We start from the raw sequence: 12,061 nt of genomic DNA on the forward strand, positions 1-12,061 counted from the left end.
TGTCATTGACAAAATGCTGGAACGTTGCGGGAGCTCCACATAATCCATAATTCATAACTCGGGACTCGAATAATCCGAATTTAGTCTGGAAGGCGGTCTTCCACTCGTCCCCTTCTCTGATGCGAACTAGATTATACGCTCCCCGAAGATCCAGCTTGGTGTAGACCTTGGCTCCTCGAAGTCGGTCTAGTAGGTCCGAGATTAAGGGCAGGGGATAGCTGTTCCGCTTAGTGATATTGTTCAATGCTCTATAGTCCACCACCAGTCGTAATTCCCCTGACTTCTTTTTCACAAACATCACTGGGGAAGCGGCTGGGGATTGAGAGGGTCTGATGAATCCCTTGCGAAGGTTTGACTCTATGAACTCCCTGAGAGCTTCTTGCTCCGGTTCAGTCAGGGAGTAGAGATGTCCTCGCGGGATCGGGGCCCCCTCCACCAAGTCAATGGCACAGTCATAAGGTCTATGTGGGGGTAATCTCTCGGCCTCTTTTTCATTGAATACATCCCAATATTCTGAGTACTTCTTGGGCAAGGTGATAATGGGTTCAGTGTCTGTGGTATGGCAGATCTTAGCTACAAGGCAATGGTTTTGGCAATATTTTGAAGCAAACTGCAGTTCTCTGTTGGACCAGGAGATGCTTGGGTCGTGAAGTGTCAGCCATGGAATACCCAAAATCACAGGGAAATGGGGAACCTCGGTAACAAAGAAGGAAATCTCTTCCATATGTTCCCTTATCCACATTCTGGTGGGTTCCGACCACTGACTTACAGGACCCGTCTTGAGGGGGCGGCCATCGATGGCTTGCACCACACGGGCATTCTTGAAATCATGATATTGTAATCCCAGAGAGTCGGCATACTCTCTATCAATGAAATTGTTGGTGGCTCCGGAGTCTATCATGGCATGGATCATGACGGGTCCTTTTTTTGCTGACCACAAGGTGACCACTAGAAGGAACAGGACCCCGGTTGGCGGCTCTTGAGTGGGTTTTTTGACCGGGTTGGCGAGCCTCTCTACGCCCGGTCGCTGGCTTCCCCCGCCGGCTGTGCGCCAGCCGCCTCAGACGTCTTCGTCTCCGTGGAGGAGGACGCCGCCAGACGGGCGGCGGGCTTCCCTTTGGCTGGGCATTCTCTGGCGAAGTGGCCCCCGTTTCCGCAGTACCAACAGAGATTTAGGCGTTGGCGGCGTGCCTTCTCGGCGGCATCTAATCTGGGACGCACATTGCCCAACTGCATCGGCACCTCCTCGCTCCCTCTGGGGTATGGGGCTGGTGGCGGGGGTCTCCATACTGGGCGCGGCTGGACGCCGGTGGGAGCGGGAGGTTTCACCCCAGCTCTACCGCTCTGGCCTCGGACCCATTGTTTTCTGTTGGCAAGCATGACTTCAGCTCGTAAACATTGATCAATGAGTGCTTCAAGAGAGTGGGGAGGATCCACCTTGGAGATTTCTTCCAGCATCTCAATGTTGAGGCCCTCCCGAAATTGTCCTCTAAGGGCTACATCGTTCCATCCAGTGTTGTGGGCCAGCACTCGGAACTCGGCTATGTACTGGGACAAGGGTCTGTCTCCTTGGGAGAGGCGCCGGAGTTTGTGGCCGGCTGCCTCCAAATTGTCCTCGATTCCCCAGGTCTCCTTAAGGTGGTCCAAGAAGTGTTGCGCTGACCTTAGATGTGGGGAGGCTTGGTCGAACAGTGCCGTCGCCCAGTTGGCCGCTGGCCCGTCTAGGAGACTGTAAACCCACGCCACCTTGATGTCTTCTTGGGGAAACTCGGCAGCACGGGCCTCTAGATAAGCCTGGCATTGACGACGGAAAACATGAACCTTAGAAGCTTCTCCAGAAAACTTGGTTGGCAACGCCATGGCCGGGAGACGGATTCCGCGTTCCTTCAAACCCTTTATTTCCCCATCCTGCGCATTGAGCTTATCACGGATCCGGTCCACCTCATCCTTGTCGATGGTGTAGCTGATCGGTTGGCCTCCCGGCCCGGCTCCGGTAGACATTCTGGCCTAGGTTAATTGGTGCTTAGGGTGGCGGAGTCAAACTGTCAGGACCCAGGCAGCAGAGCACCAATAACCATGCACAGAGGCCAGAATCTATCGAATATCTTTATTAAAGAAATATGTAAAGTTAATAAAAGCAAGCGTATGAATTAGTCCAGGAGTAGACCTTTCAGGAAAGGTCAAAATTAGTCAAAAGAAGCAATGTCCAATATGAAATATTAAGGTCCAAAGTTGTAATCCAATAACCGAAACACTCACTTTGCCAGGCAAAGTGAGGGGAGATGACAAGGTCTTTTAGTCCATGAACTTGAACGAGGCTAGGAAGTAACTTGATTCTTGGAACAACAAGGCTTGGATACAAGGCAGCAAGGAACGAGGAGCAAGGACAAGATCCGTGGTATTTACTTGGCAAAATCCGGGAAACAAGGCAAGGCTGGGTCTTGGAAAGCAAGGCAAAATCCGTGGAGGAACAAGGCTGGAAAACGAAGGCTTGAATCAGGAACAAAGGCTTGGAAGCGGAGTAGCTGTCCACACACACTACTCCAGTTGCTGACGAAATTGACTCCGCAAGATCCCTCCGGGAGCAAGGAACCTAAATAGGCCTTGTTTTCCCCACCAGAGAACACTTCTCTGGGGAACCAGAAACGAAAGTCAATCTCTGTGTCCAGATGTATGACTCCCTAAAATTTCTCATGGGAACAGGCTTTAATCATCTGAATGCTTTGCTGCTATTCTCAAACTCCTGCGATTAGCCTGTTGCACTCCCTTCTGCTGGAGAATGTAATTACGGCGCGAAAAAGGGGGAGAAAAAGGGGGAGAACTCGACTCCGGGCTTGTTTGGGAGATTTCTGGAAGACAAGCCTCCTGCAGGTGCAGAGGCTCAATTTCTGGCTGAAATGGTTCCCTTTCTGGCTGAAATGGAGGAAAACCCAAGTTCTCCTCTTCGTCAGTCACAACAGCACTAGGAATGGGACTACATGACCCATGAGTCATCACATAATGTGTCCAGAAGATGTGACAGGAGCCTAAAAACAAATCCTATTGAGGAACAGGTGAGTATGTTTAATCCAGGAATAAGAAGACTCTGTGATGATATGATCGTCATCTACAAAATACATGAAGGAGAGTCATTTAGAAGCTGGAATGAGTTAATTTCTGTTGCTCCAGAGGTCGGATCTAAAGCAAGTTATTGCAATTGCAAGAAAAGAGATTCCAACTCATGAGAGCTTTCTGATGGCAAGAGTTATTTGGCTCTGGAACGGAGATGGTTGGTTTCTCCTTCACTTGAGCTTTCTGAACTGAAATTGGATGTCTTGGCAGTGGATTTACTTCATTTGAGATCTAATAAGACAATTTTCAGGACCTTCCAGCTCTACAGTTCCATAATTCCATGAAAAATGTGTACTTTGGGGGAAAGTGAGGAAAAAATAACAGATGAAAAAATCCATGCAAAAGGAACATGAGCTTTTGGACAATGTAGGAGTCAAGAACGTAAAACACTGGAAAGAAGAAAAAACTCAATGCATCAATACCTAAAGCTGCATGAATTATTATATTATGTATCAGAGAAAGTTTCCAAATCTAACATGTTACCTCTTGCTCTTAGGAAATGTCAGACTAAGTATCTATATAAGAGTTTCCGAGTGTCAAATCTGAATCAAAAGGCTAGCACTTGTAATATGGATGCTGTATCTTTGTTTTATTTGTTTGTTTGTTTGTTTATTTGATTGATTTATATCCTACTTTTCTCCCTTATGGGAACCAAGATGGTGATATATGTATATGGTGAAAAGAAATGTGATTGCGGGCCCTTCCAGACAGCCATATAACCCAGAATATCAAGGCAGATAACCCACACTGTCCACACTGTCATATAGTCCAGTTCAATGTGGATTTTATACAGATATTTGGAAGTGGCCTGGTTGTCTACTGCTATGCACCACCGTAGTTCTCCAGCATTGCAGAGATGTTGTTCTGGTGCTTCCAGTAGAGAATACGAGTGAAAACATCTGGGATTTCAGGTGGGGTACAAGGGTTTTTGAGCATTGGACTTTGACTCTGGAGACCAGATTTGAATCCAAGTTCAGTCATGAAATCCACTGTATGACCTAGGACAAGTCACACCTTTAGGTCTTCATGGATCGGAAACAATTTGAAGGCATACAACAACAACAACAACAACAACAACAACAACAACAACAACAGCAACAACAACAATTTAGGAAGGCATTGTAATACTCTGGGTCAGAAATGACTTGAAGGCACACAACAACAACAACAACAATAATTTAGGAAGGTATTGTAACACTCGGGGTCAGAAAAAAAACTCGAAGGCACACAACAACAACAACAACAACAACAACAACAACAATTTAGGAAGGCATTGTAGCACTCAGGATCAGAAAAACCTTGAAGGCACACAACAACAACAACACATTTAGGAAGACATTGTAACACTCGGCGTCAGAAACACCTCAAAAGCACACAACAACAATCACCACCACCACCATTTAGGAAGACATTGTAACACTAGGTGTCAGAAATGACTTGAAGGCACACAACAACACATTTAGGAAGACTTTGTAACACTGGAAATAAACACAGCATAATACATAGTATTTCAACACATTGGCAACAAAGCCAGACAAGAAACAGAACAATGAACAGAGACAACACAAAACTGGGAATTCCCACAGAGAAGGCAGACTCCGCGACATCTCGGACGCAATGTGGAACATCTCATTACCATGAACGGTCAAGACGGCGGTTGTCTTCTGGTCTCCGCAGAGGCAGGCAAACTCTCCCGTGTCCTCCGCCTGCAGGTCTCGGATCAGCAATTCGGCCGCCGCTCCTTCCTGCCTCATCCGGTATTTGTTGCTGGGCTTGAGGGCCTGGGTCCCCTTCCTCCACTCCACTTCAGCTCCCGCTCGGGTCATCTCACAATGCAAGGTGGCCGTGGTGCCTTCCACCGCTTCCCTGTTCTTCAGTCCTTCTTTGAAGAGCACAGGAAGGGCTGAGAGGAGGGCAATAAGGACAGAGCGTAAAAACAAGGAAGGCACGGGTGGGAGGAAAAGAAACCGAGTTTGTGCAACCAATGCATTCCCATTGTTTCTCCCCAAGGGCATCAATCACCCCTGGTTGTCTGAACTTCTCTAGAGTGCTCTTTCCTTTGAAAGAGATGTAAGATAGATATGGATAAGGAAATTGGTGCCATTTAGATAGGTACTTGGCCCAGAATTGATGGAAACCAATTGAGATGGAATGAGATCTGAGCTATCTAAGAAAGAGTTCCTTCCCTTGGGTATCTCTGAAAAACACTCTTTTGAAGCCTTGACCAAAGTCATGCACCATTACAGGAGACCTTCCTGAAATAATTAAACATCACTATTCTGACCAAGATCCTTCATGACTGGGATTGTATTTGATGTCTCCCCTGGAGAAACTGGAATATCTCCAGAAGAAAAAGGTCTATAAACTATGAGTACAAAGGATAGGAAAGCCATGGGGATTGGACCAAAACAACCGAGTGAGCAATGGAGCAACCAAAGTGCTTTTTTTTGGAAGGGGATTTACCCTTGACTTCTAAAGATGCGGTGGTCTGCTCCCCTCCACAAACACAGCTGTAACTCCCAGAATCAGTGACGTCCAGGCCTTGGATGACCAGTTCGGCCACAGCACCGTCCTGCCTCATTTTGTACTTGGAGCCCGGCTTCAGGGTCTTGTGGCCTTTCTTCCATTCCACGGCGGAAGAGGCTTTGTTCAGCTCACACTGCAGAGTGACGTCTTTCCCTTCGGTCGCTTCTTGGTCCTTCAAGGGTTTGGTGAAAAGCACAGGAAGGACTGCAGAGTGAAGGCAACATGGGATGGAAGCCCATCAAAGATGACACCGTCAGGATCTGATCTACTCTCCTCTCAGCAATCAATCAGAAGCATGCCACGGATTACAGCTAGCCCTATGTATCCAAGAATTTGGCATCCATGGGTCCAATCATCCATATATATATCCATCATCCATCCATGGGATGTCATTTTTCTACACCATTATATATAATGGGACTCAAGGATCCACAGATTTTGGTATCCGCAGGGGATCCGGTAACCAAACCCCAGCAGGTACCAATGACCCACTCTACAAGCGTCCTCATTTGCTATGACATTTAAAAAAAAGGTCTCAGAGACATCCATTTGGTCAGGTTGCAAAGTTGTGGAATACCCTTTAAAAATTAACATTTGAAGTATTAACCAAATCCCTCTCTCTAACTTTGCTGCCCTTCTTCAGTTTGGAAACAAACACTTTTGAAAGTTCAGTCACCTGGATTTCGATATGAATCTACATGAAGACCTGCGCCTTCCCTCTCCTGTTAATGCAGACTCTCTCACCAAACAAATTTGAATTAAAGCATCAGGAAACATCACAGAAATCCTGTGAAATTTCTCCAAGATTTACAATTCAAACAAACTTGGAGAAAATGCAAAGGGATTGTGTGGCACCTTTGAAACAAACATAGAGAAAAAAGTTGCAACAAAAGATTTCAAAGACTTACTTCTTAAGATGCATGGTCTCCATGTATCTGAAGAAGTACATTAAGTCTAAGAAAGGTTATGCTGCAACTTCTTTCTCTCAAAAGGTCCTAAATGGTCCCTTTGCAGAATCATACTCCAGACTAACAAAGCTATGTATTTGGGGAAAATATTTGTCATGGTCTACTCTAACCCTAAGATGAATTACTTCCAGAAGATCACAAAAGTATTCTGGAGAGGAAGGGAAAAGGAATGTTGGACATGCAATAAGACAGTAATGAAGAAGGATCAGAAAGTGTAGCTTTGGAATTAATTCCAGAGGAAAAGTTGTAAGAGGAAGCTGCAGGTAAGGTAAACATAGCTTGGTTTGTTACCATTCACTGTCAAGTTAGCAGTAGTCTTCTGGTTTCCACATTTGCAAGAGTAGTCTCCAGCATCTGCCACAACCAAGTCGTGGATCACCAGCTCAGCATTGGGCCCATCCTGCCTGATTTTGTATCTTCCTCCTGCTTTGAGTGCCTTTGGCCCCTTCTGCCACTCCACAGGAGAGGCTTTGCTCAGCCTGCAGTGAAATGTCACCGTCTCGCCCTCCGCAACTTCACTGCTTTTTAGTTCTTCTTGGAAAAACACAGGCAGTGCTGGAGAATGCAATATGGACAGAGAGAAAGAGTCACATCAATGGAAGAATTGGTGACTTGAGTAGGAAAACTCCATGTATAAGCCATGTATAAATATGTGAGATGTCATTGGAAAGAGAGAACAAGCTTGTTTTTTGCTGCCCTGGAGACTAGGACGTGGAACAACGGCTTCAAACTACAGGAAAGGAGATTCCACCTGAACATTAGGAAGAACTTCCTCACTATGAGAGAGAGCTGTTCAGCAGTGGAACTCTCTGCCCCGGAGTATGATGGAGGCTCCTTCTTTGGAGGCTTTTAAGCAGAGGCTGGATGGCCATCTGTCAGGAGTGCTTTGAATGTGATTTTCCTGCTTCTTGGCAGAATGGGGTTGGACTGGATGGTCCACAACGTCTCTGCCAAGTCTATGATTCTATATTACTGGAAAAGTTTATGGGGACAAAACAATAAAAATAAACGAATACAGTGTTCCCTCACTTATCGCTGTACCCGCAATAAGTGAAAATCCGCGAAGTAGGGACACTATATTTATTTTAATATTTATACATTATTTTAGTAGTTATACACTATTTTAAGTCTTTATAAACCAATCGTGTGTTGATAAATCGCCTCCTTCTCCTCCCGTTGCCGCTTGGGCTCCTTTTCTCTCCCTTTGGCTTCTCCTTCCTCCCTTCCTGAGGCTGTAAATTGTAATTTTTTTACGATTTATAATAATTTTTTAGAGTTTATTGAAAACCCGCGAAACAGCAAATGTGCGAAAAGTGAACCGCGAAGTAGTGAGGGAACACTTATAAGGTTTCATTGGTTGAACTGTTCCTAGAATGAGAAAGAACTGTACCAATTGACAGCTGAAAGCGCACTCTAAGAAGAATGATATGGCCATCTTGCAAGATATTAGTTTTGTGTACTTAGAGAAATGGGAACTAGCTACTAAGAAGTAAAAGAAACCCTTGGTGGAGCAAAATCACTCAACAGTATAATACAAGGATTGTGCACTGACAGACTTTTAGTGTGCGGCACACAGACTTTATTACCATTGACTTTCAAAGTAGCGGTGGTTTTCAGGTCTCCGCACACACAAGTGTAGCTCCCAGCATCCGCCGGTTCCAGGTCTTGGATGGTAAGCTCAGCAAAGCGGCCTTCGAGCCTCATTCTGTACTTGTCGCTGGGCTCCAGCACCTTCTGCTCCTTCATCCACTCGATGGAGTCGACTGCCTTAGTCAGCTCACATTGCAGAGTGGCTGTTCCACTCTCGGTGGCTTCCTCGTTCTTGAGTTGTGTTTTGAACTGGGCTGGCAAGGCTAAGAAATGCAGATCAAACAGAGACTCTGTCAACAGCCACAAGCTACAACAGGCATGGGCAAACTTGGGCCCTCCAGGTGTTTTGGACTTCAACTCCCACCATTCCTAACAGCCTACCAGCTGTTAGGAATGGTGGGACCTGAAGTCCAAAACACCTGGAGGGCCCAAGTTTGCCCATGCCTGAGCTACAATGAGTTTCCTTCATGACACACTTTCAATAGAACCCATGCATTTCTAACTTTCGACGGCCAACTTCAACATCAATTTTTCCATATATATTTTACAATAAGATTGGAAACCTACTTATAAGGCATAACACTCAATCCTTTCTTGATGGAGATGGAAGAGTTGCCTAATATGGTTTATCCCTTTCTACCTGCCCTACAATTTGTCACAAATCACGTAATACGTGAAATCGGTGAAGATCAATCTTGGCACATCGTGCCAATATGATGAAGAAGGCCAAGACAAAGAAAAAGTAGAAGAGGGATGAATTAAGGTGAAGGGACCATGCCAAAAGACTACCAATGTCGAGTTTTTACCATTCACTGTTAAGACAGCTGTTGTCTTTTGGTCTCCAACAGTACATGAATAATCTCCGGCATCCTTCAGGTCCAGATCATGGACAATCAATTCCACAACAGGTCCTTCTTTCTTCATTCTGTATTTGCTGCTGGGCCTCAAGCCTTTCTGCCCTTTCCTCCACTCAACCGGAGCAGGTTTGTTGAGCTCACAACGCAGAGTCACTACTCCGCCTTGCGTGGCTTCTGTGTTCTTCAGGGCTTCTTTGAAACGGACAGGTGTCGCTGAAGGAGGAAGGATTTCTTTTACATATAAGAGCATAACTTCACCAGCATCTGGTTGCATTTTAGGAGATGGAAATCCATACAGCCATTGCATGCATTCCGTCCCTGAACTTCATTCTACCTTTCGCAACTTTGTAACTTTCTGCTCATTCTTTCAACTAGTTGTGGTGCAGGCTGGTAAGCAGCTGCTGCAATAAATCACTCTGACCTTGAGGTCATGAGTTCGAGGCCAGCCCATGGCGGGGTGAGCACCCGTCAATTAAAAATAAAATATAGCCCCTGCTCTTTGCTGACCTAGCAACCTGAAAGATAGTTGCATCTATCAAGTAGAAAATAAAGGTACCACTTATAAAAGTGGGGAGGCAAGTTTAACTAATTTACAACATTGGAATGAGGAAGTGAGGAAGTGCGTCAGAATGGATGATGAAGCAGCTGCTCCCCCCTGTGGCCAGAATCGAACATCCCCTCAGGAGAAGGTTAAATTGCCTCTGCGTCTGTCTGTCTGTCTCTGTCTCGGTTCAATGTGTTTATGGTCATTGAATGTTTGCCCTATATGTACATAATGTGATCCGCCCTGAGTCCCCTTCGGGGTGGAATATAAATACTGTAAATAAATAAATAAATAAATAAATAAATAAATAAATACTTCTCCTGATCTTTTCTCCTCTGGTTCTTTCCCTCTGATTGTTTTTGGACCATTCCATTTTCCCTTGGTCTCTACTAAAACTTTTCTACCTTTCCTATCTTTCTCTAAGTTCACTTTAGCAAATGTCGTCTTCATGCTTCATTGACTCTCAAAAGATGAGTAGCTGATGAAACCTGAACACTAGGGATGTGTGATCCATTAAAAATGGTTCAAAGGTCATTACAAAACTGTGGGGCTCTGGTGCTTTCTTTCTAAAGTGTTTCTAAAGTATACTTAGTGAATTTTTTGTTACTATAACGAGATTAACGAAATTCCATTACTATTTTGTTACAGTAATTGCACATAATTCAATTACTATAATTGGGGAAACTTCAGGGGTCCTATCTCCCTCATTTTTAAAGCTATTGGGATGAACCTTGCAACAATGGTAGAACACATTTACTACTGTCAGACCACCAAATTTCAGAACGCTTCACTTATCCATGGATTTTTGTTGAATTTTCAAAGGTTTCTTTCATAATAAAGAAAATCTGTTCCTACTTTCAAAGTGTTAATTCCTGTATAATTGTGTATTCCTTATTTTGGAAGTGCTTATTCAACTCCAGAAACTTTGTTTTTGTGGCAGAAACTTCGCTAAATTAGTAGAGACTCAACAAAGCAAATTGTGCTGCTATATATAGGGTGATGACCCTTGCACAAAGACAAAGTTTTTGCAGTGCAATAAACATTTGCCATGCATAGTGGGAAATTTTTAGGGCAGAGCCTTATGAATTCTCTGGCATGGGGCTCCTCCCCTTCCCAAACTACATTTCCCAGAGTTCTATGCCGTTCCCAAAATGCACTTCCCCCTCTTTTCACTGCTCCTAATGCCAAGGCTTCATTAATTCCAGGCAGGCAGCCTTTTTGGCTTAATGGCTTAGCTTCCTTGCACTGAATATGAAACTGACTATGGAAGCCTTCCAAGATTTACAAAACTAAAATGAAAAAGTATGGGGTAAGTTTCAATTCTAAAATATTTGGTGTGGACCATGCAAACTCTTCTTCGGATATGGCTTCCAACTTACAAAACTTCCAATTTTCTTACGATTTCAGACACTACCGAATTTTTGGACATGCCTACTTAACACTATAATCACTATCTAAAGAAGACTGTAGATTTAGATTTCTTTTAATGAGCTATGAACCAAAAGAGTACTAAAATCCTGTTGGCCAACCTGACTTTCAAATCTACAGTCTTCTGTAGATAGAGTGATTACAGTGTTAAGTAGGCATGTGCAAAAAATTCGGAAGTGTCAAAAATCGGAAGTTTTGTGAGTTGGAAGCCATATCCGAAGCGTTTGCATGGCCCACACCAAATATTTTAGAATTGATACTTACCCCATACTTTTTCATTTTAGTTTTGTAAATCTTGTAAGGATACAGAAATATGAGCCAACATTATAAGATAACCCAACTGTGTTTCCAAAACTATCTAGTATACGAGATTATTACACTGCATGATAGATGCTAAACCTGGCACACCAAAACTTGAAAGAGCTAGTGCAAAATCAGAGAAGAGAGAAGAGACAATGAGATGGACAATTCCCTGTTCTCCCTACCATGGACTTTGACCTGAGCTGTGCTCTGCTGTTCTCCGGTGTCACAAGAATATCTCCCGGCATCTTCTGTCTCCACGTCATGAATGATCAGTTCAGCAACACAGCCTTCCTTCTTCATCTCATACTTCTCACTGGCCCGAAGGACAGTGGCTCCTTTCTTCCAGGACACGGGGACATCCGGTGTGGCCAGGACACAACGCAAAGCTACAACCTCCCCCTCTTCTTTTTCCGTATCTCTAAGCTCTTCTTTAAAAATGACTGGTGCAGCTAAAATGAACAACCAGGGAAGGAGGAAAAGTACATGTTGGAGTGGAAATGCAGCTCGAGTCATTCATATGCAGGAATAGACTCAGGTCTCAATGAGGTCTTCCCTTAGACCTGCATGTCAGGGAGAAAACCATAACCCTTCTCCCTCACATCTTGCATTATGTGAGGGGCCGGGCTGCGGCGCAGGCTGGTGAGCAGCCAGCTGCAATAAATCACACTGACCATGAGGTCATGAGTTCGAGGCCAGCCCGTGGCAGGGTGAGCACCCGACAATTAAAAATAAAA

General features: G+C 44.6%; 1 protein-coding gene across 12 annotated transcripts in view; it reads right to left on the reverse strand.

Moving 5' to 3' along the window:
- obscn (obscurin, cytoskeletal calmodulin and titin-interacting RhoGEF) overlaps window positions 1-12,061 on the reverse strand; it is a 212,538-nt gene that overhangs the window by 122,627 nt on the left and 77,850 nt on the right. For 9 of the 12 annotated variants that reach the window (XM_062957385.1, XM_062957384.1, XM_062957382.1 and 6 more), the window contains exons 34-39: window positions 11,510-11,776; window positions 9,002-9,265; window positions 8,192-8,458; window positions 6,897-7,160; window positions 5,575-5,841; window positions 4,748-5,014 (exon numbers count right to left, since the gene is read on the reverse strand). The exons of the other annotated variants lie outside the window; for them this stretch is intronic. In XM_062957385.1, coding sequence (XP_062813455.1) covers window positions 4,748-5,014; window positions 5,575-5,841; window positions 6,897-7,160; window positions 8,192-8,458; window positions 9,002-9,265; window positions 11,510-11,776 — 1,596 coding nt within the window. The remainder of the gene's footprint in view (window positions 1-4,747; window positions 5,015-5,574; window positions 5,842-6,896; window positions 7,161-8,191; window positions 8,459-9,001; window positions 9,266-11,509; window positions 11,777-12,061) is intronic. 12 annotated transcript variants of the gene reach the window in all.

The sequence above is a fragment of the Anolis carolinensis genome, chromosome 6, assembly GCF_035594765.1.
Source record: "Anolis carolinensis isolate JA03-04 chromosome 6, rAnoCar3.1.pri, whole genome shotgun sequence".
In the NCBI taxonomy this organism is placed as follows: Eukaryota; Metazoa; Chordata; class Lepidosauria; order Squamata; family Dactyloidae; genus Anolis; species Anolis carolinensis.